Source organism: Polyodon spathula, chromosome 2 (genome assembly GCF_017654505.1).
Source record: "Polyodon spathula isolate WHYD16114869_AA chromosome 2, ASM1765450v1, whole genome shotgun sequence".
In the NCBI taxonomy this organism is placed as follows: Eukaryota; Metazoa; Chordata; class Actinopteri; order Acipenseriformes; family Polyodontidae; genus Polyodon; species Polyodon spathula.
Genome location: NC_054535.1, coordinates 57,153,547 through 57,178,772, shown reverse-complemented (window position 1 = coordinate 57,178,772; position 25,226 = coordinate 57,153,547). Strand labels below are relative to the sequence as shown.

The following is a 25,226-nucleotide window of genomic DNA, read 5'->3' as shown; positions in this document are numbered from 1 at the left end:
GCTGAAAAAGAAGGGGGCGGATCTGAGCAATACACATAGCCCCGGCACTACAGAGATAACACAAAGAAGATAGCTGATATCCGCATCCAGCGCTCATAGCGCTCATAGAATAACACAGACATTTTCAGAGCTTTTTGAGATGTTATAGTAATAAAATAATGACTTGGATCACATTATTGAGGAGTTTGGTGATAAAATGATTTATCAGTATGCATTACTATGAAGAAGTATGTGAAAAATACATCGAACAAGGGGTGGGGCTTGGCTGGAGATGCAGTACTGAGTGTCCTTTTGCTATGCAGTGCCTTTGTAAAATAAACAGCACGCGTGAAAATAAATTGGACCTGACGCATCTGACAAGCCCTGAATAAAAGGTCCGCTAAGGGTTAACGTCAATATAATCAGTGCATGCTGATTGGCCAGGCTTTCATTCTGATCAGATTTCATTTTGGCATGCCACACCAATTTCCACTTGTTTCTCTTTATGTCAGAGCTTACACATTGATCAACGAGCGAAGACTTTAGTAGTGCGATGTAAAAACAGCGGTACGGAATAATACTACTTTTTTTTAGTGTTGGGGAAAAATATAAAAACATTTTAAACAAACATTGATCCACCTGAATTTAAAAGCAAAAATCCATGCCTTCGTCCAAGAGATCAATTACACAGAAATTCCAATGCTTTTCACCAATTTATAACCTTGCCAGAATTGGTGTGACAGTTTCTAATATGGCAAGGGAAGAAACAGCTCCATCAGATGTTTGGGATTAACATGTATACTGTACAGTTATGGCCAAAGCGTTGCATAACATAGAATTTTGGGACTGAGACATCAATACAAAATAAATAACAAAAAACATAATTTTGATCTTTTAGTTAGCATCATGTAATCAAAGAAAATTCAAAATGATATCGCAAAACTCTACCGGAAGCCATAATAGTAGTACAGTATTTCATGTTAGACTTCAAAATGTCACATTTTTCATACATATGGAAATTACAAAGCAGTATGTAATTCACTATGTTATTAACATAACATTATTTAGCAGATCTCATTCTACTTTATGAAGTGAAATTAGTTAATGCAAAACCTTTGGCCAAAAAACATGAACATGCACAGCTTTTCAAATGGGTCTTTTACTACTATTGTGAAGAAACAACAATGGCAAAAAAATGTCATGTCTACTGAGGTACTGTTTCTGCCTCAAATATACACAAAAAAATATTTAACTAACTACTGAGTGACACCTCTATAGTTAATTCAGTGGTGTAAAGTAAGGCCTTCACAACCTGTTCTTCAGGAGTATATTTTCATACAGTTGAACATATAATTCTATGATATTAAAGCATTGCTAATCATTATACTTGTGTTATATTTAGCTGGGAAATGTGCAACATGTGATTGGAACAGAAAAGTGAAAGTAATTTTTTTGTATTTATGTAACTTTAATACGTTAGTAATGTACGTAAGTTTAGGTACCATATTAAATAATATTAATGTATATGACTTGTTGTCAGAGCAATGCAACATCTAAAAAAAATCCTGATTTATGTCTCCAGTTTATCATTAGAAGTGCCTGGGAATTAAGATCCAGTAAAGAATAGAGACAGACCGCTGTATTTTTTAAAATGAGAAACTAGCTTCATTGCAGAAATTTCATTTATTTTTCATACAATATACTTAGGAAAAAATTGCAGTACGACCACCAGTGTTGATGGCTGCAATCTGAGGTCACCAAAACAACTGGGTTGAGAACCACTGTCTGAAATGCTTTCGATGAAGTAAATATGTTTTACCTTCAAAGTCCACATCTCCTACCAACTTGGTCTTTCCAGTTTCAGGGTCCTGGATGCGATTAATGCCAACATCAATAACAGCTGCTCCCTCCTTCACCATATCTGCAGTAATCAGCTTTGGAACTCCTGAAATAAGAATAAATATAAGTCTTTTTACTTTCATATTACATAGTCAAGCCCATGGGATCACCAAGCATAGAACAGTGGAGTTCAGTCACAGTGGTTTTAAGTTGTGGTGCAGCTGTTTGGTTATTTGGTTTGGAATGATGGTAGGTGGGTCAATTTTTGCAGAGAAAACCACAGCTTTACTACATTGAAAAAAAGGTATTCAGTCAATTTCCATCTGCAATATACAGTAGGCAGTAAAACTAACAGGTTGAATAATTGATTTGATGCAGCAAATCTGTTTAATGTGTTAAGGTCGCCACACACCGGACGCGATGCGATTTGTCCTGCAATAAAATGGTACTTTTGCTGAGACACTACCTTTCACACCAGTGGTGACAGGCAGGCACAATGTGATAGACAACTCCTCTGACTGTATCATCAGCTAGAAAAAAGTCACACTTATTAGTCCTGTTATACAGCTAATAATAGACTCAGGCTCAGTACTGTGGGGTGAGACGCAAATGTGCTCTTCCTTTCTTTAACCCTTAGCTGTCCATTTATTCAGCACTTGTCAGGGGTGTCAGGTCCAATTTATTTTCACACACGCTGTTTAAATTACTTTTTTCCAGAGTATAACAGGTTTAAAAGTCACTGAATCGCAAAAGTACACTCAGTACTGCATCTCCAACCAAGCTCCACCCCTTGTTCGCTGTATTTTTCACATACATCTTTATAGACGTGCATATTGATAAATCCTCTCCTGATCACTCGTTTTATCACCAAACTCCTCATTAATGCAATTCAAGTCATTATTTTATTACTATAACATCTCAAAAAGCTCTGCAAATGTCTGTGACATTCTTTGAGTGCTGGATGCAGAAGCAGCTATCTCCTTTGTTTAATTCCGTGTTATCTCCATGGTTCATGGGGCTATCAGATATGCTTTTTTTTTCATCTTCATTCGGTTCCTATCGGTCTCACTTGGCCATTGAAAGGTTTTCTCGGCTTTTTCCAAAGAAAAAACGACTAGAGACCTGTGCTTTACGTCTTTTTGATGATGTCAGACAGAGTCCGACATCGGACTGGAAAGGGAGAATTGTAATGTGGGACCTGGTCCGACACAGGACCGCAAAGGATTAATAAATTAAATAAACTAAAACACAAACAAAACGGCATGGTGGTCAAAATAAACACACAGAATACAACAAATATCACGCTGGTCTAAATCTAGCATGAGTAGAAGCTATTGTTATAAAATTGTTCTCTGCTCTCTCATTCTTTCCTCTGTCTTCCTTCTTCTACAGCGCTCAGCTGCTTCTTTTTTTATACATGTGCCCACCCCCAAATTGCCAAACGACTAACTAATTTGAAGACAGCCACATTCTGCACGTGTTGTTTTTAGCAGGGAAGCAGACAATTATCTTCCCTGCCAAAAACAACACGTGCAGAATGTGGCTGTCTTCAACCCAGGAACATAAGAACATAAGAAAGTTTACAAACGAGAGGAGGCCATTCGGCCCATCTTGCTCGTTTGGTTGTTAGTAGCTTATTGATCCCAAAATCTCATCAAGCAGCTTCTTGAAGGATCCCAGGGTGTCAGCTTCAACAACATTACTGGGGAGTTGATTCCAGACCCTCACAATTCTCTGTGTAAAAAAGTGTCTCCTATTTTCTGTTCTGAATGCCCCTTTTTCTAAACTCCATTTGTGACCCCTGGTCCTTGTTTCTTTTTTCAGGCTGAAAAAGTCCCTTGGGTCGACACTGTCAATACCTTTTAGAATTTTGAATGCTTGAATTAGGTCGCCACGTAGTCTTCTTTGTTCAAGACTGAACAGATTCAATTCTTTTAGCCTGTCTGCATATGACATGCCTTTTAAGCCCGGAATAATTCTGGTCGCTCTTCTTTGCACTCTTTCTAGAGCAGCAATATCTTTTTTATAGCGAGGTGACCAGAACTGAACACAATATTCAAGATGAGGTCTTACTAGTGCATTGTACAGTTTTAACATTACTTCCCTTGATTTAAATTCAACACTTTTCACAATGTATCCGAGCATCTTGTTAGCCTTTTTTATAGCTTCCCCACATTGTCTAGATGAAGACATTTCTGAGTCAACAAAAACTCCTAGGTCTTTTTCATAGATTCCTTCTCCAATTTCAATATCTCCCATATGATATTTATAATGTACATTTTTATTTCCTGCGTGCAGTACCTTACACTTTTCTCTATTAAATGTCATTTGCCATGTGTCTGCCCAGTTCTGAATCTTGTCTAGATCATTTTGAATGACCTTTGCTGCTGCAACAGTGTTTGCCACTCCTCCTACTTTTGTGTCGTCTGCAAATTTAACAAGTTTGCTTACTATACCAGAATCTAAATCATTAATGTAGATTAGGAATAGCAGAGGACCTAATACTGATCCCTGTGGTACACCGCTGGTTACCACACTCCATTCTGAGGTTTTTCCTCTAATCAGTACTTTCTGTTTTCTACATGTTAACCACTCCCTAATCCATGTACATGTGTTTCCTTGAATCCCAACTGCGTTCAGTTTGAGAATTAATCTTTTGTGCGGGACTTTGTCAAAAGCTTTCTGGAAATCTAAATAAACCATGTCATATGCTTTGCAATTATCCATTATGGATGTTGCATCCTCAAAAAAATCAAGCAAGTTAGTTAGGCACGATCTCCCTTTCCTAAAACCATGTTGACTGTCTCCCAGTACCCTGTTACCATATAGGTAATTTTCCATTTTGGATCTTATTATAGTTTCCATAAGTTTGCATATAATAGAAGTCAGGCTTACTGGTCTGTAGTTACCTGGTTCAGTTTTGTTTCCCTTTTTGTGGATCGGTATTACGTTTGCAATTTTCCAGTCTGTCGGTACCACCCCTGTGTCAAGAGACTGCTGCATGATCTTGGTTAGCGGTTTGTAAATTACTTCTTTCATTTCTTTGAGTACTACTGGGAGGATCTCATCCGGCCCAGGGGATTTGTTTATTTTAAGAGCTCCTAGTCCCTTTAACACTTCTGCCTCAGTTATGCTAAAGTTATTTAAAACTGGACAGGAACTGGATGACATGTGGGGCATGTTGTCAGTATCTTCCTTTGTAAAAACTTGTGAAAAGTAATCATTTAACATATTTGCTATTTTTTTTTTCTTCATCTACGATTTTGCCATTTGTATCTCTTAAACATTTAATCTCCTCTTTGAATGTTCTCTTGCTGTTGTAATATTGGAAAAACATTTTGGAATTGGTTTTAGCTCCCTTAGCAATGTTTATTTCTATTTCTCTCTTGGCCTTTCTAACTTCCTTTTTGACTTGCATTTGCAGTTCTGTGTACTCTTTCTGTGTACTTTCTTTTTGGTCTTTTTTTAATGCTCTGTAAAGTGCCTTTTTTCGCTGAATATTTTTTTTAATTGATCTATTAAACCATTTTGGCAATTTAGTTTTACATTTAGATTTGTCTACTTTAGGGATGTAATTGTTTTGTGCCTCTAGTACTACATTTTTGAAGAACAACCATCCTTCTTCTGTGGGTGTTTTCTCTATTTTACTCCAATCTACTTCTGTTAGTCTCTGTTTCATACCTTCATAGTTTGCTTTTCTAAAATTGTAAACCTTAGCTTTAGTCATTACTTTTGGGGATTTAAAAAACACTTCAAATGAGACCATGTTGTGGTCTGAGTTTGCCAGTGGTTCTCTGACCTCTGTTTTAGTTATTCTATCTTCGTTATTTGAAAAGACTAAATCAAGGCATGCCTCCCCTCTAGTGGGTGCCTTCACAAATTGTGTTAGGAAGCAGTCATTTGTCATTTCCACCATTTCTATTTCATCCTTCGCGCTACCCACCGGGTTTTCCCATTTTATTTGGGGGAAGTTGAAATCCCCCATTAGTATGGCTTCTCCTTTGCTACACACATTTCTAATGTCATTGTATAACAGATTATTTTGCTCACTGTCTGAATCTGGCGGTCTATAGCATGCTCCTATTATTATGCCTTTTGAATTTTTGTCCGTTATTCTGACCCATATTGATTCGGTTTTATTTTCTTTGTCCAGGTTTAACACCTGGGCTTCAAGACTGTTTCTTATGTATAGCGCTACCCCTCCTCCTCTTCTGTCCTGCCTGTCTTTCCTATACAGTGTATACCCACAAATATTATATTCGTCCCCATCACTCTCAGACAACCACGTTTCTGTAACACCTATCACATCATAGTTACCTGTTAGTGCAGTAGCTTCAAGTTCTAGAATTTTGTTTCTGATACTTCTAGCATTTAGATAAATACATTTAATGGTTGTCTTACCTGAGTTGTTGTTCTTGTTTTGATGCGGTCTCCCTTCTGTTTTTTTGTTGATTTCTCCCCCCTTCCTTTCTAGTTTAAATGCTTCCGAACCTGCTCGAGGATCTTTTCTCCAAGTAGACTGGTTCCCTTGTTATTTAAATGCAGTCCATCCCGTCTATACAGATAGTCCTCGTTGTAGAATGTGGTCCAATGATCAAGATAGGTGAAGCCTTCCCGTGTGCACCACGTCTTCAGCCATGCGTTTTGATTAATTATTTCCAGCTGTCCATATGGTCCTTTGCAAGGTGCGGGTAGTATACCAGAAAATACCACAGTTTTGTTTTTCTCTTTTAATTTCCTTCCTAGCTCTCTGAATTTGTTTTGCAGGGATTTTGGTCTGTCTCTTCCAATGTTGTTTGTACCGATGTGGACGACTACTACCGGGTCGTCTCCTGTTCGTTCTAGGAGCCTGTCCACGTTCTCAGTGATGTGCTTGACCGAGGCTCCCGGAAGGCAGCACACTGTTGTAGTAAGGGGGTCCAAACTGCGAATTGAACTTGCTGTGTTTCTCAATATGGAGTCCCCAACAATCATGACCTCCCTTCTTTTTGCTGTCTGGTCACCACTGTCAATAGGGTCCTGGATGTTGTTCCTTTCATTCTCTTGTTGTTGGTTCTGCTCATCAAAATTCTGAAGTGACTCAAATCTGTTGGTTGTTTTGATTTCTGGTGGTTGTGTTTGACTAAGTTTCTTTTTTTCCCTGCTTCTGCCTACCTGAACCCAGCTGTTCTGACCTTCTATCTCCCTGGTGGCTTTCAGTCTGTTAGGGGTGATGCAGACTTCCATGAATTGTGGGTGTGCCAGTTCCTCAAGATCCTGTTGCTGTCTCACTTCTTCCAGCTCCATTTCTAGCATACTTCCTAGTTTATGCAAATCCAGGATCGCGCGGCACTTTACGCACACTTGGTTTAGCTCCGCTGGGTTTTCTCGGATTTCCCACATCAAGCAGGTGTCACAGATTACTGGCTTGAAGACCATGTTGAGGTTTTTTTTTAAGTTTAGTTTCTTCTGCAGCCGTCAACCTGCTTTCAAACTGCTTCGAAACTGCTCTGTACTTTTCCACGCCTGTACTTCTGCCACTCGCTGTCGCTTCCACACGCTGTCGCTGGGAAGACTGCCTCGTTTAACTGCGTTGTTCTGCTGTGCTGTTGGCTCCTCCCCTCGCCCGTGTCTCAAAACGGCGCTGAATTTGAATCAGCTGCTCCGAGTTTCAGCTTGTTTGTTATCAGAAAAACACAAGCGGCTGTTTGACTTTGAGCTGCTGCTGTGTTTCCCCAATGTCCTCTGTTTTCTGATTAAAGCAATTCAAGATGCAATTTCTCCTTTCTGCTTCGAAACTGCTCTGTACTTTTCCACGCCTGTACTTCTCCCACTCGCTGTCGCTTCCACTCGCTGTCGCTGTCGCTGGGAAGGGGCCTATCAGCAGCTCTGATAAAAAGAGCTCAGTGAATACCTATGAATAGCCAGGCATATCCCATTATTATGTTTTGGTGGTCATCTTCTCTTTCAGGGAACCAAGATTACGGTAAGTAACCAAACGTTTTCCATACTTAACGAAAAACTGAGACATTTAAAAAGTGACATTTCGAAATCCAACATGCCTTCAACACTACTGTACAACTATTATGGCTTCCAATACACTATTGCGATATCATTCTGTAGTTTCTTTGATTACATTAATAAAACATCTAAAATTATGTTAATCCAAAATAAAATGTAGGCGATGCAAAAGTTGTGGCCATAGATGTACCATCTCTAAGCAAAACATAATCGTCGATGTTTAATTTTACTATAACCATTACAATATTTAATATATAAAATGTAATACCCTGTTAGCATTTTGGATGTTCGTACATATGAACAAAAACTAATAAATTAGTTCACTGGAAAAACAATCAGAGGCTGAGATATCAGCAATTAAAATGTAAGGGAGGTACTGCTGCACCAAAAAGTGCTGTCTGTCTCAGGCAAACCTCTCCCGAGGACATGGCGGTGGTTGTCCACATTCTTTTTTTGTGACATCAGGCCGGAATGCGGAAAGCAAAACATGCACATGGTACTGCAGTGAAAAAGACGAGCCATGTGCCGTTTATTTGAATACAAAAATATTTCAAACAAAAACAGTGCTCACAGAGCAAAATAAATATTCAACAAAAACAAATCACGGACACAAAATAATAATAAGATCCTAGGTCAGGCTGGGCAGTTGCTGGCACTGTTACCAGAATCTATTATTTTGCTCTCGATCTCGCTCTCGTTTTCTCCTCTGTACAACCACCACAACTGCAGAGAGCTGCAGGATTTTATAGTCTTTCCGAGGGATTAACTAGCTATGAATTTATTCAATAATTATCTTATTACCACTCGGCCATAGTCTGCACAAGATTAATAAGGATGTGTGACTGTCAGCTAGTTTAATAATCAGCAGCTGATCAGTCACGCATCCTCACAAGGTTTTTAAAAATAGAAACAATATACAAAACACGGCTTATCGCCACAACATTTACACATATAAAACATAACACAAAATAATAATAAACAAAGGGGCAGGGCACTCCGCCACAATCCCCCTCATGACAAAATTAATTAAATTCTAAATGATTTTTTCGCCAGTGTACCTCTCTGTTCACCAGAGCAGCTTCTTTTTTCATAAGAAGAATTTGTGAGACGTGTGACGAAGAAAGATTTTAAAAATATAAAACAAACACATTTCCCACTCACAAAATGAAAAGACAGTGTTACAGTCAATCTTAACTGCAAAAACTGTACTAAGCATGCTCAGAACCAAAATTTCAAATCCCTATAACTCAGCAACAGATTAATATGTTTTCACCAAACCAGAAAAAGGTGCTTTTCTGGGCCAGTCCCCTTGTACCCTAAAATTGTTAAACAAAAATTGCAAACCATTTTAGAGCTGGAGACTGACAAAAAAAACCCAAAAAAACACACAGATTTTTTTTTGTTTGTTAATTTTCCACTATCAGGATCTCGGAATCCGCATACCTGAGCAGAATGAAATAACCCACACCAAGAGATCTAACCAAAGGGGCCACATATCCAAACTTTCTTGCAAATCCTTTGAACAGGGTCAAAGTTATTAAAGTACTGAAATTGGGGTTTAACATGAAACTGCCTACACAACCCTAACACACACACACACACACACACACACAATATACACATACATATATATATATATATATATATATATATATATATATATATATATATATATAATATATATTATAAGATATATATATAATATAGACATATACATATATATAATATATATATATTATATGTATATCATACATATATACATATATATATATATATATATATATATATATATATATACACACACACACTACATACACACACACAGCTCCGGAAAAAAAAATTAAGAGACCACTGCAAAATTATCAGTTTATCTGGTTTTATTATTTATAGGTATGTGTTTGGGTAAAATGAACATTTTTGTTTTATTCTATAAACTACTGACAACATTTCTCCCAAATTCCAAATAAAAATATTGTCATTTAGAGCATTTATTTGCAGAAAATGACTGGTCAAAATAACAAAAAAGAGTGTTGTCAGACCTTCGACTAACATTATGTAATACAATTTTTGTTCCTGGGTAGTAAGTGTTATTTCCTAACTGCCTATGCCTCAAAAGTATAGAAAATGGCTATTATTCCCCAAAAACTTTGCTTTTGTGACCAGGACAGTGACATTTCAAAATATCACTATTTCCAATGGGAAAAGGGGCAAATGTGCATCTTTTCGTTCACATAAAGTCAGAAAAAAACAACATATGAATCCAAATTAACATGTATTTATACTAAAGTAATACAAAAATGACTACAAAAGATTTAGAAGCGAGTAGTTTTTCAAGATTTACGATTATACTGTAAATTTGTTACACGTGTAATGCAAATAAAATAAGTTCAGATTCATTTTTAAACAACACAATATTAATGTTTTAGCTTAGGAAGAGTTCAGAAATCAATATTTGGTAGAATAACCCTGATTTTCAATCACATCTTTCATGCGTCTTGGCATGCTCTCCACCAGTCTTTCACATTGATGTTGGGTGACTTTTTGCCACTCCTGGTGCAAAAATTCAAGCAGCTCGGCTTTGTTTGATGGCTTGTGACCATCCATCTTCCTCTTGAGATTGAATCTGGAGATTGGGCTGGCCATGACAGGGTCTTGATCTGGTGGTCCTCCATCCACAAAAAACGGTCCTCAGAGTTGGGGAACATTGTGCAGAAGGAAGCAAGTTTTCTTCCAGGACAACCTTGTACTTGGCTTGATTCATGTGTCCTCCACAAAGACAAATCTGCCCGATTCCAGCCTTGCTGAAGCACCCCCAGATCATCACCGATCCTCCACCACATTTCACAGTGGGTGCGAGACACTGTTGCTTGTAGGCCTCTCCAGGTCTCCGTCTAACCATTAGACGACCAGGTGTTGGGCAAAGCTGAAAATTGGACTCATCAGAGAAGATGATCTTACTCTAGTCCTCTACGGTCCAATTCTTATGGTCTTTTGCAAACCTCAGCCTGGCTCTTATTTGCTTCTCATTGATGAAGGGCTTTTTTCTAGCTTTGCACGATTGCCTGTTTCGAACCGTCCTCACTGTGCACTTCACCCTAGCTGCCGTTTGCCATTCTTTTTGTAGGTCACTTGATGTCATCCTACAGTTGCTGAGTGACATTCAAATGAGTTGCCGGTCATCTCGGTCAGTGGAGAGTCGTTTTCGCCCTCTGCCGGTCTGTAGCTTTGTTGTCCCCAATGTGTGCTGCTTGATCTTGTTCTTATGAACCGCCGTCTTTGAAATTTTAAGGATGGAAGCAACCCGACGCTCACTGTATCCCTCTGCCAGTAAAGCTAGAATTGAAACCTTCTTTTCCTCACTCAAAACTTTCCTTTTCAACTCTTTGGGCATGGTCAATAGTTATTTTTTGATTCCAATTACTTTTGAGGTACTACTAGCACTGTTTTGCCATCCAGCTGGTCCTATTGCAAGAGGATAGTGATGACCACAGGAGTGGTTTTTATACTTTTCCTCGTTAAATCAGATTTGGTTCAGGTGATCCCCTAATCAGTACCTCATTCGGTAGAATGAGGTGTGCCTGTGTTGGAATTCAACAGACACTGGAATGGAATGGCTGCCATACATGTACAGATGCTGATTTAAGAAAAAAATTTCAGTGGTCTCTTAATTTTTTCCAGAGCTATATATATATATATATATATATATATATATATATATATATATATATATATATATATATATATATAGTGGCTTGCAAAAGTATTCAGACCCCTGACCAATTCTCTCATATTACTGAATTACAAATGGTACATTGAAATTTTGTTCTGTTTGATATTTTATTTTTAAATACTGAAACGCTGAATCAATTATTGTAAGGTAGCATTGGTTTTATGTTGGGAAATATTTTTAAGAAAAATAAAAAAAAACTGAAATATCTTGCTTGCATAAGTATTAAACCCCCACACATTAATATTTGGTAGAGCCACCTTTCACTGCAATAACAGCTTTAAGTCTTTTGGGGTAAGTATGTACCAGCTTGCACACAGTGTCGGAGTGATTTTGGCCCATTCTTCTTTGCAGATTTGCTCCAGGTTGTTCAGGTTGGTTGGACGAAGCTTGTGAACCACAATTTTCAAATAGTGCCACAGATTCTCAGTGGGATTGAGATCAGGACTTTGACTGGGCCACTGTAGGACATTCACCTTTTTGTTCTTGAGCCACTCCAGTGTTTCTTTGGCCTTGTGCTTGGGATCATTGTCCTGCTGAAAGGTGAATTTCCTCCCAAGCTTCAGTTTTTTAGCGGACTGAAGCTGATTCTCTTGCAGTATTTTCCTGTATTTTACTCCATCCATTCTTCCTTCAATTGTAACAAGATGCCCAGTCCCTGCTGATGAGAAGCATCCCCACAGCATGATGCTGCCACCACCATACTTCACTGTAGGGATGGTGTGTCTTGAGGCATGAGCAGTGTTAGGTTTGCGCCACACATAGCGCTTTGAGTTTTGGCCAAAAAGCTATATCTTGGTCTCATCTGATCATAAAACCTTTTCCCACATCGCAGCTGGGTCACTCTCATGTTTTCTGGCAAACTCCAGACGTGCTTTCAGATGGTACTTTTTGAGTAACGGCTTCTTTCTTGCCACCCTCCCATACAGGCCAGTGTTATGCAGAGCTCTTGATATGGTTGACTGGTGCACCACTACTCCACTCCCAGCCACTGAACTGTAGCTCCTTCAAAGTGATTGTTGGCCTCTCTCACAAGTCTCCTTCCTTTTTGAGTGCTGAGTTTTGAGGGACGGCCTTTTCTTGGCAGTGCCTGGTCCTCTTCCTGATTATTGATCCAACTGTGCTCACTGGGATATCCAAACACTTGGATATTATTCTCTACCCTTTTCCTAATCTATCCATTTGTATTACTTTATCTCTAAATTCTGTAGAATGCTCTTTGGTCTTCATCTTCCTTCAGATTCACAGCCTTACCAATGATCCTTCAACAGTGGGGTTTTTATCCAGAAAATGTGACAGCAACTTTAATGGTTCACAGGTGGAGACCAATGGTAAGGTAATTGTGTCCTCGTTAGGGCAATTTCTTTCATCGGTGCAAACTGGGAGCTTCCACAGCACAGGCGTTGAATACTTTTTTTAAATTTTTCTTAAAAATATTTCCCAACATAAAACCAATGCCACCTTACAATAATTGATTCTGAGTTTCAGTGTTTAAAAATAAAATATCAAACAGAACAAAATTTCAATATACCATTTGTAATTCGGTAATATGAGAGAATTGGTCAGGGGTCTGAATACTTTTGCAAGCCACTATATATATATATATATTATGTGTGTGTGTTTGTAAGGTATAAACCACGAGGGGCCGTGCGGTTCCTATGATATACACCACGCCTGGGGTGGCCTTTAACCAAGTGGTTCATACTGCTTATAACACGGCTACCTGTCATTTGTGGGAAGAAAAATAATTAAAATAATTAAAGCACATTTAAATTAAGACAAAACCAGAAACTTTTATTGTGTAGACATCCGCAGTGTAATATAGTCCTAAATTTAATTTCATTTAATTGTTCACTTATTAAAAATAAATTGCACGTTAGTTTATTGTGAATGTCTGCATCGAAAGTGCTTACTAGAAACTGGAGGACTGAATACAAGCTGTGATGATGGACAGAGTTTCAAATGACAATAAGGAAGTAAACAGAGCAGATGCGATGGAGACTGAAGGCAGATCTTGAAGTGAGTTTGTGAATTCATTATATGCAAGGCACACATAGTACGTTTTCATCATTTTGGGTCTTAAAATATGTTTTTGTTAGTTGTCAGACACCCTTGCCTCCAAGTCGTGCCACATTAAGTTGACGATTAAACCAGACTTTAAGCACCAATCCGACTGCGGTGTCAGGGGACAGTACCTCAGTTTCCCGCACACACTTAAAATCCAGGCCGGTAATTCGGGGGGTGGTGTCTGGCCTTTTCGTTATCTGCTTTTCTAAGAGTTTTCCTACCTGACAGGAACACATTATTGCATCAACTCGCTGTAGGCAGAGATGTTAAAACTTCTACTGTTAAAATATGTATTTAGTCCAGCTAAGCATCATAAAACTAGAGACTGAATTCTGGTCCTCAGTTGAACTTCTTGCACTGGCATAAAATTCCCTTAATGTTGTTAATTTATTATTATTATTTTTTTTTTTTACTTATTTCCATAAAATTAGTGTCCATATTTTTTATTTAAGTACATTAACCAGCCCATGCTGTAGTTTTTTTTTTTTTGTGTGTGTTTTTCAATCTTTGTTTTCTTCTATTTCATTTAGTTGTTCCTCAACAACTGACGTGTCTGCTCTTGCTGGTGCACTTATTTATTTATTTATTTTTATTCAGATGGACTGCTGTCTTCACTCAGAAAGCTGGTGTTGTACCAGTTATGTGGAGTTTCATCCCCAAATATATTAAAGGAAATAGGTCAAATGCCACTAATTTTGGCAATCGTTTTGTAACTAATACAAACAAAATATCAGTTTGTCATGGAATTTAGAATGTGTTGGTGCGTAGTGATTTATTCGGTGTGAAGCAGCTCATTAGTATTCAAGCTGTGCTATACGCTATATATAATCACGGTCATGTGACGCTGTATATAGGACACACACACACATGCACAGGGTGATTAGAAAGTAATCAACGCACAATATCTTGTGTGGTAAACTTACTTTCTAATCACCCTGTATGTTAATCCCACACATCAGACGGAGCTGTTTTTGCAATTGCCATTTTAGTCATGAAAGGTGGTAAACTGGTGCAAGGCAAATCACATTGTGATACGTGTTTCTAAATTCTATCAGCGATGTAATTTTTGGCAGACGCGTACGTGGATTGTTGCCTTAAAATACATGTGGAGAAATGTTTGTACTTCATCACGGCAAGAATGCCAACATCTCAATTGTAAATTATGACTGTTGAATCAACATAATATTGTATACTAACAAAAAGATTCTAGGAATTTGTAGTAAACAGCTGCAGTACTAATGTTTACAAATATTTCTATATAAATAATTACTGTTTAAAACTTACCAGCTGCTGCTATAATGATGTCTGCAAGACTGCTGTGGACCTTAAGTTGCTCCTTAGGAGTAAATCTATGAGCAATAGTCACTGTGGAATCACCTGTAGTTGTAAATACAAAACATCTAATAAACTCATTGCACAATTAATAAAGGTGAGGGGGGTTATTAAATAGTTTCAAATATTCATTAGGGGTATACAGACTATGATTTCACCTTGTGAGTCATTATAAACCAAAATGGTTAAAAATATTTTAAAATAAATTGTTTGAACACCTCATCGTTAAACTGGAAATACAACTTTATTTGAAACAGACATTTTGTTATCTTGTAATGAGTTATCTAGGATGTAAGAATGAAAAAGAAATGAAGCATTTCCTACTACGCATCTTCATCACTGTACACTTGCTGTGTATACAGTACTTAACCTCTTGAGGTACACAAGGAATTGAGAGGTTGTTCAAACGGTTTCTTCTTAAAACACATTTCAGAGTAACTCAAGTATCACAAGAAAACTGACAATTTGGACAACCAGATCCAACCTGTCAGGATGTAATTTGTGTCAGTGACTGAGCTAGAAGAAAATCTCTCTGGGTATTGAGTTATACAAAAACGGGGCCAGAGACCAGTGACACGGAAATTAAAACAAAGTGTATTTCAACACCATTAAAACATTAAAATGTTCATAAAAAAAGCCTACTGCAATGCTAATTGTGTAAAGTAAACACCAAGATCAGCATCTTGTGCCCTTTTCCTAACCAGAAGCCTGGTCATTCCAGCATTTTGCATAGGCTATTTATTTATTCATTCGTTCATTTTTTTGTTACAGTAACATTACAAAACATGTTTGTATTATTAAAATATCAACACTGAAAAACGTCCCTAAAAGTATCTTTCTGTATTTTGTGGCATTAAGAAATTAAACAGAACAGCATGTCTACTGTTGTTATTATTACAGTTGATTCCACCTAATCGGGATACTGATAATCGGGATGTTCGCTTAAACAGGACACTCTCTGGAGACGGTTCTTCCCAATGGTATTTATGTCATTTAATTGGGACGTCACTTCATTTAATTGGGATACAGTAATTTCAAATGATGAACGCAGATCACTTTTCAGAGCAAGACAGGTACTCGTAGCACAGTGCAGTGAGTATGTGATTACGCTGTGACTTGCGTAAACTAGGCTGAACTCTGATGGAGCTGGAGTCTCCTGTGGTTGGCACTGCTGTCTCGCCTTCTGATAAGATGTGTCAAGAATTGCAACGCTGCTGGGTTTTTCACACTCAGCAGTTTCCCGTGTGTATCAAGGATGGTCCACCACCCAAAGGACATCCAGCCAACTGCAGGCCAGTGATCGAAAACGGCCCATTGATGAATGATGCGAAAGGCGGCTGACACGAATTGTGCAGAGCAACAGACAGGCTACAGTTAGTCAACTGACAGTCCAGTATAACATTGGTGCTGAAAGACCCATAAAAGAAAATCACATGAGTACATGCATCCATCATGCCGCGTCTCAACATTGCAGGCTAGTGGTGGTGGTGTGATGGTGTGGGGTGTGTTTTCATGGCACACATTGGGCCTCTTGATAAAAGTGGAGCAACTTTTGAATGCTACAGGATATCAGAACATCATTGCAATCAGGTCCATCCCTTCATAGCAGCAGAGGTTGGTTCCAACTTCTTGGAAAAAAAAAAAATCCAAGTTTATTCAAACTTGTTTAAAGAGCTCTAAAAGTGACCTGCAGACCCTGATTAGCCCAAATCTAGGATTATCTTATCTACGGTACTTTAGGTAATCCAGGATTAGTGCTAATCAGTATCTGTGAAACCAGCCGTATAGTATAGGGGTCATTTTTAACTGTATTTCGCTTTAATATGTTGAACTAAAAAATGCATGGTCATAGTGTTTAAAATATTAATGTAAGCAATCCAGTTTCCATATTTTTTCTGAAGAAATATCGCCCACTTATACAGTATGTAAGTCACCTACAGTCTTCTAACCAGAAACCCCAATGAAAAGATGTTTTTATGAAGATGGATAAAAAGCAGTTGGTTGTGTATTCCCCGGTGGCTGTGAAACTAGAATGTTTCTAGCCCATGGTCCGCAATCCACAAACATTGCCATGCAATCGCGTGGAGCTCTATGCAAAACTTTACTATTAGTGTGGTTGCAGATTGGGACAATGCAAAAAGCTACATTCTGGGTCTGTTTGGCAGAAGCCCTGCACATGTAATTTGTATTTCCTGTATTGCAAGTAAATAGTGTTTTATTTTAATTTTACAGAGATGGGGTTAAAATCCCACCCCTGGGGAAAACATGCAGAATGTGACCAGGTTATAATTAATTTTCAAGGTTAGTTTAAGGGAGTTCTCAGACTAGCGGGTTGTGCTCGCATGGAGATATCAATAGCTTTTTAACTGATTTATTTTTGCTTAATTTGTACATAATAAAAATGTACAGAAAAAGCACTGAACTTCAAATCTCCTGCCTCTAGCCTTGGATGTAACACTACCCTTCCACAGTCTGGCATGTTTTATGTGTCACTGATTGCTAGATGGGGATGTAAAGCAGACACAGAAGGCAGAAAACATCACAACAGCTTCACATACAAAGTCAAATCTAACTTTTAACATCATTTCATACAATGTGGAGTGGGAGCAAAAACATTAATGTATGGGGAGAGAGAATAAGTACATCATTTTATTATATACCATGCCGATAAAAAGTTTGTGAACTCCTTATGATTTTCACATATTTCAAACCTAAAATGTTATTGGATCTTAATCTGAGTCCTAATAATAGATAAAGATAACCTGATTAAACAAATGACACAAAAACAAGATACCTTTTCAAGACTTATTTATCCACAAATGATTCTACATTCAATATCCATCTGTGAAAAAGTATGTGAACCTTTAGATTCTGTAACTGGTGGCACCCCCTTGAGCAGCAATGACTTCAACTAAGTGTTTCCCGTAACTGTTGGTCAGTTTCTCACATCGGTTTTGAGGAATTCTGGCCAATTCCTCCTTACAGAACTGCTTCAACTCCGTGACATTTGAGGGCTTCCTTGCATGGACAGCTCGCTTCAGGTCCTGCCACAACATTACAATGGGGTTTAGGTCCGGACTTTGACTACGCCATTCTAAAACGTGGAATTTCTGCATCCTTCTTTTGTAGATCTGCTTGTATGTTTAGGATCATTGTCTTGCTGCATGACCCACTTTTGGTTCCTTTTCAGCTCACGGACGGATGGCCTGACATTCTCCTCTAGAATCTTCTGATACAATGCAGAATTCATGGTTGTGTCAATGATGTCAAGCAGTCCAGGTCCTGAGGCAGCAAAGCTGTTCCAAACCATCACATTACCACTGTTGGGATGAGGTTCTTCTGTTCGAACACAGTGTCTGGTTTTTGCCAAACATAACATTTCTCATTGAGGCCAAAAAGTTCTACATTTGATTCATCTGTCCAGAGAACATTGTTCCAGAAGTCTTGTGGATCATTTATGTGCTCTTTGGCAAACTTCATACAGGCAGCAACGTTCTATTTAGAGAGCTGTGGTTTCCTCCTGGCTATCCTTCTACAAACAGCATTCTTGTTCAGTCTTTTTCTGAGAGTTGAGTCATGAACACTCACATTAGCTAAGGCGAGAGTGGCCTGCAGATCCTTGGATGTTAGTCTGGGGTTCTTTGTGACTTACTTGATGATTTTCCAGTTTGTTCATGGAGAGATTTTGGTAGGACGACCGCTCCTGGGTAGAGTGACTGTGGTCTTGCACTTTCTACATTTGTAGACTATCTGTCTGACAGTGGATTGGTGGAGCCCCAAATCTTTGAAATGGTTTTGTAACCTTTTCTAGACTGATGAGCATCTATAACTGTTTTTCAGAGGTCCTCAGAGATTTATTTTGATCGTGGTATGACGTGTTTCCACACACCTGTATCGTGAAGACCAAACTCAAAGTTTCTGATCTTTATATAGGATGGGGCCTCCCAAACTCACCCATGAAGATCCACCTAATTATTTAAAAACACCTGATTCTAATTATCCCCTTAATTGAGCTGATAAAACCAGGTTTTTTTGTTTTTTTTTTCCCCCCACACACCTTGAATCTTAATTATTCATTGTTTGTCTAATTCATACATTATTTTGTTTAAAAAAAAACATTGAATGATTTAATATAAACCCTATTGGATGATTCAAGAAGGCTATCATGGTAAAACTATGGAATTTCCATAATTATCATTGGAGTTCACAAACTTTTTTTTTTTTTTCTTGGCACTGTAAGCCTTGCCTGCTTAAGGTCTTAGCCAAAAACATTTATCTACTTGAAAAATTCCTAACATGTTACAACACACTTAGTTTACACAAGTTCCATTAGGAAACTAGTAATAGTGACAATTTCCTTAAGCAGAATTGCTACAGACTCCAAAGTTGCATCATTACATTGCATGGCTTAAGAAATGTCCACGCCTACAGTTTCCATTTACTCTCCTAATACAGTACATTCTTACCTCCTTCAGGTAACACATTTTTTTTTTTTTTTTTTTATTACAGTATTGGGTTATTACCATGACAGACAACAAAAATGGTTGGCCTCATTCTCATTTCTTCCTCTTCCATATATGGCAGTCCGGTTGGACAATTTACTCATAACTTAATTTTAACTACAGGAATCTTTCTTGATGGATTTCTATAAAAGACAAAGTTATTTGTGCCATGCCTTCCTTCATATAAAACTTGCAACAAAAAGAGTCTCTCTTGCAAAAGCTTTTTAAGTTATAATATAATTTTACATTATATTATTTGTTTAAGCAAGTATTTTATGCTTATATGCATAATGCTCAAAAGGAACCATGAAAACCATTGGTCAGATCAATAAATCAGCTATTTCATTGCTCAGTTATTGGTAGTGCAGTATCAAAGTGTTGATTGATAAGACCGATTTAGAATGTTATTTATGTTTAAGAAGAACAAGCATTTTAAAACATACACAGTACACTTTGGCCCCAAAAATACTGAGCGACCTCAAGTTTATTTCTTTATGTATGTACTGTACTGTACCATGTGTTGTTGAATAACATTGAAACTGAACTACAATCTGCATTCCATTATTTTAAAACAATTCTCAAAAGAAATTCTGAATATACTGGGATGAGTAAAAACAATACACACTAGAAGTTTTTACAAACCCAGTTGATGACTGGAGTGTAAAAGGCTACAGCACACATTTTTGTGACCGGATATGACAGCATTACCATCCGAAGACCCAGAAAGCTTCAGGACTTCCTCACATCTTTTTTGATATGCCACAGCACCTTGCTGGTCTAGTTCAAACTGTATTACAAGTGTATACCATTGGTAATATATGCCGATCATTTCCTTGTTCTTTTGGCTGAGGTGACAGTCCATTTGAGTGAAAAGTGCACTGTTTGACTAAAGAAATAAATTTGTGTATGGAGAAACACTTTCAATTACAAACATAACACTGCCCCTTCCATATTAGCTGTATTTCATAATATAAAAATGTGCTTGTTGTACCAATATGGCTTTTTAAAATCACTTCAGCAATGATACTGCCAAGTACTACTAACTCTGGTATTTTCAAAAAAGTTACCATACGTGAAGAATATGTTACCTAGTGTGACAGGCCTGGGCTCTCCACCGTGTGCGGCGTCATTCACAGGCCCCTTCAGCCAGCTGCTCCGAAGATAAAGAAGGGAAGAAGCACCCATCTCTGGAAGAAGTAGGTGCAAGCTCCAGTGCCTGGTTGCTGAACTCTGAGGTGGAGCTCAGGGAGGCCCTCCCGACGGCGATCGATGGGGAGCAATGGGAAGCCTGGGAACACCAACATCACCCAGCATCCCTCCCAGACATTGCAGCCATGGTGTGCAACTACCTGGCTGCAGATATGGGAATACCTCCAATGTTTCTTTTCCCATAGGGAGGGGCCATGCCTATTCCAGCTCCACAGGCAGTAGGCACGTCCACTCCAGAGCCCAGAAGAGAGCCACACCAGTCCCCAGTGACCGAGAAAGAGCCGTACCAGTCTCCAGCGACCAAGGGAATTACCCACTGCTCCCGCCTCCACCTCCAAGAGGAGACTACCAACTGCTCCCGCCTCCACTGCCAGTGGGGAGACTACCTGCTACTCTCACCTCCACTACAGGAGGGGGACAGCCTGCTGCTCCCACCTCCACCGCCAGGGCTAGAATACCTGCTGCTTCCAACTTCAACACCAGAGGGACACCAACTGTTGCTTACACCTCCACCACATGAGGAACTGAACCTACCATCCGAGGGTCAGCTCCTCTCCTTGCCTCCCAAGGGCCTGCCCTGTCCTGCAAAGCCTGCACCTACTAGGGCTGCCGAGCAGGCAATGCCTCGGCCTGCAATGCTTAAGGCTGTTGAGCTGGCAACACCTAGGGCTGCCACGCCTGGGGAGGCTAAGCCTGCAATGCCCAGGGAGGCAAGTTCGCCATCGCCCGGGGATGCCTGCTTGTCATCATTCGGGGCTTTGTTGTGTCCAGCAGCTGCAGTTGTGCTAATGGAAATTCTGGGCTGGAGCCCAAGAAAAGGGAATCACTGGCTACAAAGAAGGGGGGAGAGGTGAGCAGACCACCTCCACCCACAGTAGTTGCACTGCTGGAGTACGCAGCACTGCTGGAGTGATCCGCACCGAGGGCGGCACTACTGCTGCCAGCGTCATCACTGCTGGACTAGGCAGCGCCGCCACCACTTCTGGAGTGTCCACAACTGAGGGTTGCATTATCACTGTCACGTCCAGAGTACCCAGCACCTCTGCCATTGCCGGAGTGTTCCACACTGAGGGCAGCAGCACCACTGCCAGCACCACCACCACTTCTGGAGTGTGCTGCACCACTGTCAGCATTCCCATGCCCAGAACCGCAAGTGCTGGAGGAGCCAGCCTTACCGCTGTTAAGGCCATGTGTGCTACGCATAAGGAGGGCGGGGAGTGTGACGGGGTACACCCCGCCCTGTGTGTATATGTATTATTTTGTATTTGTTGTATTATTTAAATGTATGGTTTGGTGTTTAAAAACAAGTTGTTTTATTAATTATTTTACAGCATGAATGGGGTTAAAATTCCCCATCCATGCTAAACTTGCGTAGAATGTGACTGTCTCCAGTTTGATTAATTTATTACTAATCTGGAGACGGTCACAGTTATAAAAACCTGCATCTTTGGCTGAACAGGGTTAGCTGTTCCGAGGCGGAACGAGAAACATGACTCGTGAGATGAAAAGGATATAGAAAACAATTGCTACCCATTCTTGTTTTGTTCTGTGACAGTTTTGTTCATCTGTTTTGGTCACAGTGCTGTTTACTTTTGAAAAGTGTTTTGTTTTCTGTTTAAACCTAATTTACTATTAAGCATGAGCATCAGTGCTTCATACAGCGTAGTACTGTCTGTGTCCTTTCTCTTCCTGGTCTGACATCACCCACAAGGCATCAGGGTCACACTAGTTACATATGTATTTTTAAAACACAGCAGAGTAATATTACTTTTAAGTACGTCGATTTAGATTACCATGAAAATGTCTAACTATCACGTAAGAAGTTACGTTAATATTTATTTTTTGTGGTGAAAGCAATCACTTCATTGGATAAATGTAATACAGGTGAATTGTGGTACAGGCATTCTAGTTAGGTAAAATGGACAAGAGGAAGAGATTGCTGAAGCTAGAAAAAAATTACTCTTTTGCAGAGGAGGAAGGTGAGACTGTCAAAAAAGAAAGCGGCAAGAGAATATTACAAAAGCCCAGCTGCCTGTTTTCTAGGACAAGCTAGCAAAAACAAAAAAGCGGTATTTGGAGAAAAAGTTGGATATTACACAAAACTAAAAATATGGTGTTGCAGGGCCTTAGCCCTCCTTGTATACATAGTGTGTGAGAATGTAAGGTAGGCAGGGAAGGGGTTAATTCTGTCCATGCCAACAATCAAACAGGTGTTGCTATTTGGATAAAAATAAGTGAAATGGTTAATGCCCTGCGCACAGTAGATTAAGTTTAAAATAAATTTAATGATTTACACTAAAGCAATTAAAACTCTTAAAATGGTACAATCTGTACACAAGTCACTGTTAAAAAAAAAAAAAAATAGAAGCATACTGCAATAAAAAAAAAAAAACTCAGTGCTGTCTCAACTCCGCCCCCTGGTGTATTTTTTCCAATGATAATTTTTTTTCTTCAAATCCACCGTTTTATCTGGAATATCAATGCAATAAGGCCATTCAGGGAGTCAGTATACATTGAATATATGGAATATAAGGACACCCTGTCAGGTCTTATTGCATATATGCATATATTTCCCCTGTGGCATAGCACCTCATTGACCTCTACTAGTCTTTGAACTTTGAAGACTACTATATTCTACTACAACTTAATAGTAAAATATTTGCTGAAATGTGATTTGCTCGTTGGCTCCAACTGTGTGTGTATACAAACTGTATTAAAAGCAAAAGGTGAACTCACAACTGCATTTAGCAATGTGTGTACGTAGCATAAAAGCTTGCAACAAATTAGCACTGTGTAACCTGGCTGTGCCACTTCAGTTAAAGCAATTTATGTGATCTGTGACTTTACAAAAACATAATTTTTTTTATGTAATATAATAAAGAGCTTCATAAATCACTTCTGCTGTAACGCTAATATTCATCGCCTTGTTTGCAGACTTTGTTTTTACTGTAGTCATCAAGCCAGAGTTGCCATATGTTCCTTTGAAAAAATGATGAATCAGTATAAATTAGCAATCAGCAAATGAGGCACATCTCCTAATGTGTTTATTGATCACTGATCTAAATGTATTCTTTACAAGTAGTTTTGATAAAAAATTGAAAACAAAAATAATTGATAAACTTTACTTTGTGAAAAAAAAAACTGATACCTAACCCATTCAACTCTGCTTCTGTCAACTGCTTAAGTTATAAAAATTGAACCAGATATTTTAATTCAGTGAAGTGCTGGGTCAGTAACAGTACTGCACCATGTGTCTCTGTACAAATATGTAATACGATTCAACTGACTGTTTAATTTTACTACCTGCTTAACTGCCAACTTTGACAAATAAGGTTATCACTTACCGCCAGGTCTTTCATGTCTTCCATCAGTATGCAAAAGCACTGAAATAGGCAAGCCTACATTCTTCGATCTTCCAACAACCAGAACATTTTTACCACATGTTTCAATCCCTAAAGACAGAAGCACTATGTAATAATTACATATCAACAGAAATAAATGAGCAATATAAATCAACATGTAAAGCTGTTAAAAACTGTTTTTATAAATGAAATAAAGACTGATATTTTATTACGGCAGGTTTACAATTTGCATTGTTAACATCTGGCACTGGTTGTAAAATACACCCCACTGAATGAAGAAGCTGTCTAGCCGAGGAGCTGTCTAATTTTAATTAGAGGGATATAATGTAAAAAATCTCAAATAATCTAAAGAAATTACTTTCCAAAATGAATTAAGTATGATCTTATTATTAAAAACATTAAAGGGTAGATATGGCGTGGAAAAGTACAGAGCAGTTTAGAAGCAGTAAGGAGAAATTGTATCTTTAATTGCTTTAATCAGAAAACACAGGACATTGGGGAAACACAGCAGCAGCTCAAAGGCAAACAGCCACGTGTGTTTTTCTGATAACAAAACAAGCTGAAACGCGGAGCAGCTAATTCAAATTCAGCGCTGTTCTGAGACATGGGCGAGGGGAGGAGCCAACAGCACAGCAGAACAACGCAGTTAAACGAGGCAGTCTTCCCAGCGACAGCGAGTGGAAGTGACAGCGAGTGGGAGAAGTACAGGCGTGGAAAAGTACAGAGCAGTTTAGAAGCAGTTTGACGGCTGCAGAAGAAACTAAATTTAAAAAAAAAAAAAAAAAAACCCTCAACGTGGTCTTCAAGCCAGTAATCTGTGACACCTGCTTGATGTGGGAAATCCGAGAAAACCCAGCGGAGTTAAACCAAGTGTGCGTAAAGTGCCGCGCGATCCAGGACTTGCATAAACTAGTAAGTATGCTAGAAATGGAGCTGGAAGAAGTGAGACAGCAACAGGATCTTGAAGAACTGGCACACCCACAATTCATGGAAGTCTGCATCACCCCTAACAGACTGAAAGCCACCAGGGAGATAGAAGGTCAGAACAGCTGGGTTCAGGTAGGCAGAAGCAGGGAAAAAAAGAAACTTCGTCAAACACAACCACCAGAAATCAAAACAACCAACACATTTGAGCCACTTCAAAATTTTGATGAGCAGAACCAACAACAAGAGAATGAAAGGAACAACATCCACGACCCTATTGACAGT

General features: G+C 38.8%; 1 protein-coding gene across 1 annotated transcript in view; it reads right to left on the bottom strand.

Annotated features, from left to right (window-relative positions):
* LOC121326791 (probable bifunctional methylenetetrahydrofolate dehydrogenase/cyclohydrolase 2) overlaps positions 1-25,226 on the bottom strand; it is a 55,401-nt gene that overhangs the window by 11,952 nt on the left and 18,223 nt on the right. The window contains exons 5-7 of the mRNA XM_041270300.1: positions 24,000-24,107; positions 14,897-14,989; positions 1,799-1,924 (exon numbers count right to left, since the gene is read on the bottom strand). Coding sequence (XP_041126234.1) covers positions 1,799-1,924; positions 14,897-14,989; positions 24,000-24,107 — 327 coding nt within the window. The remainder of the gene's footprint in view (positions 1-1,798; positions 1,925-14,896; positions 14,990-23,999; positions 24,108-25,226) is intronic.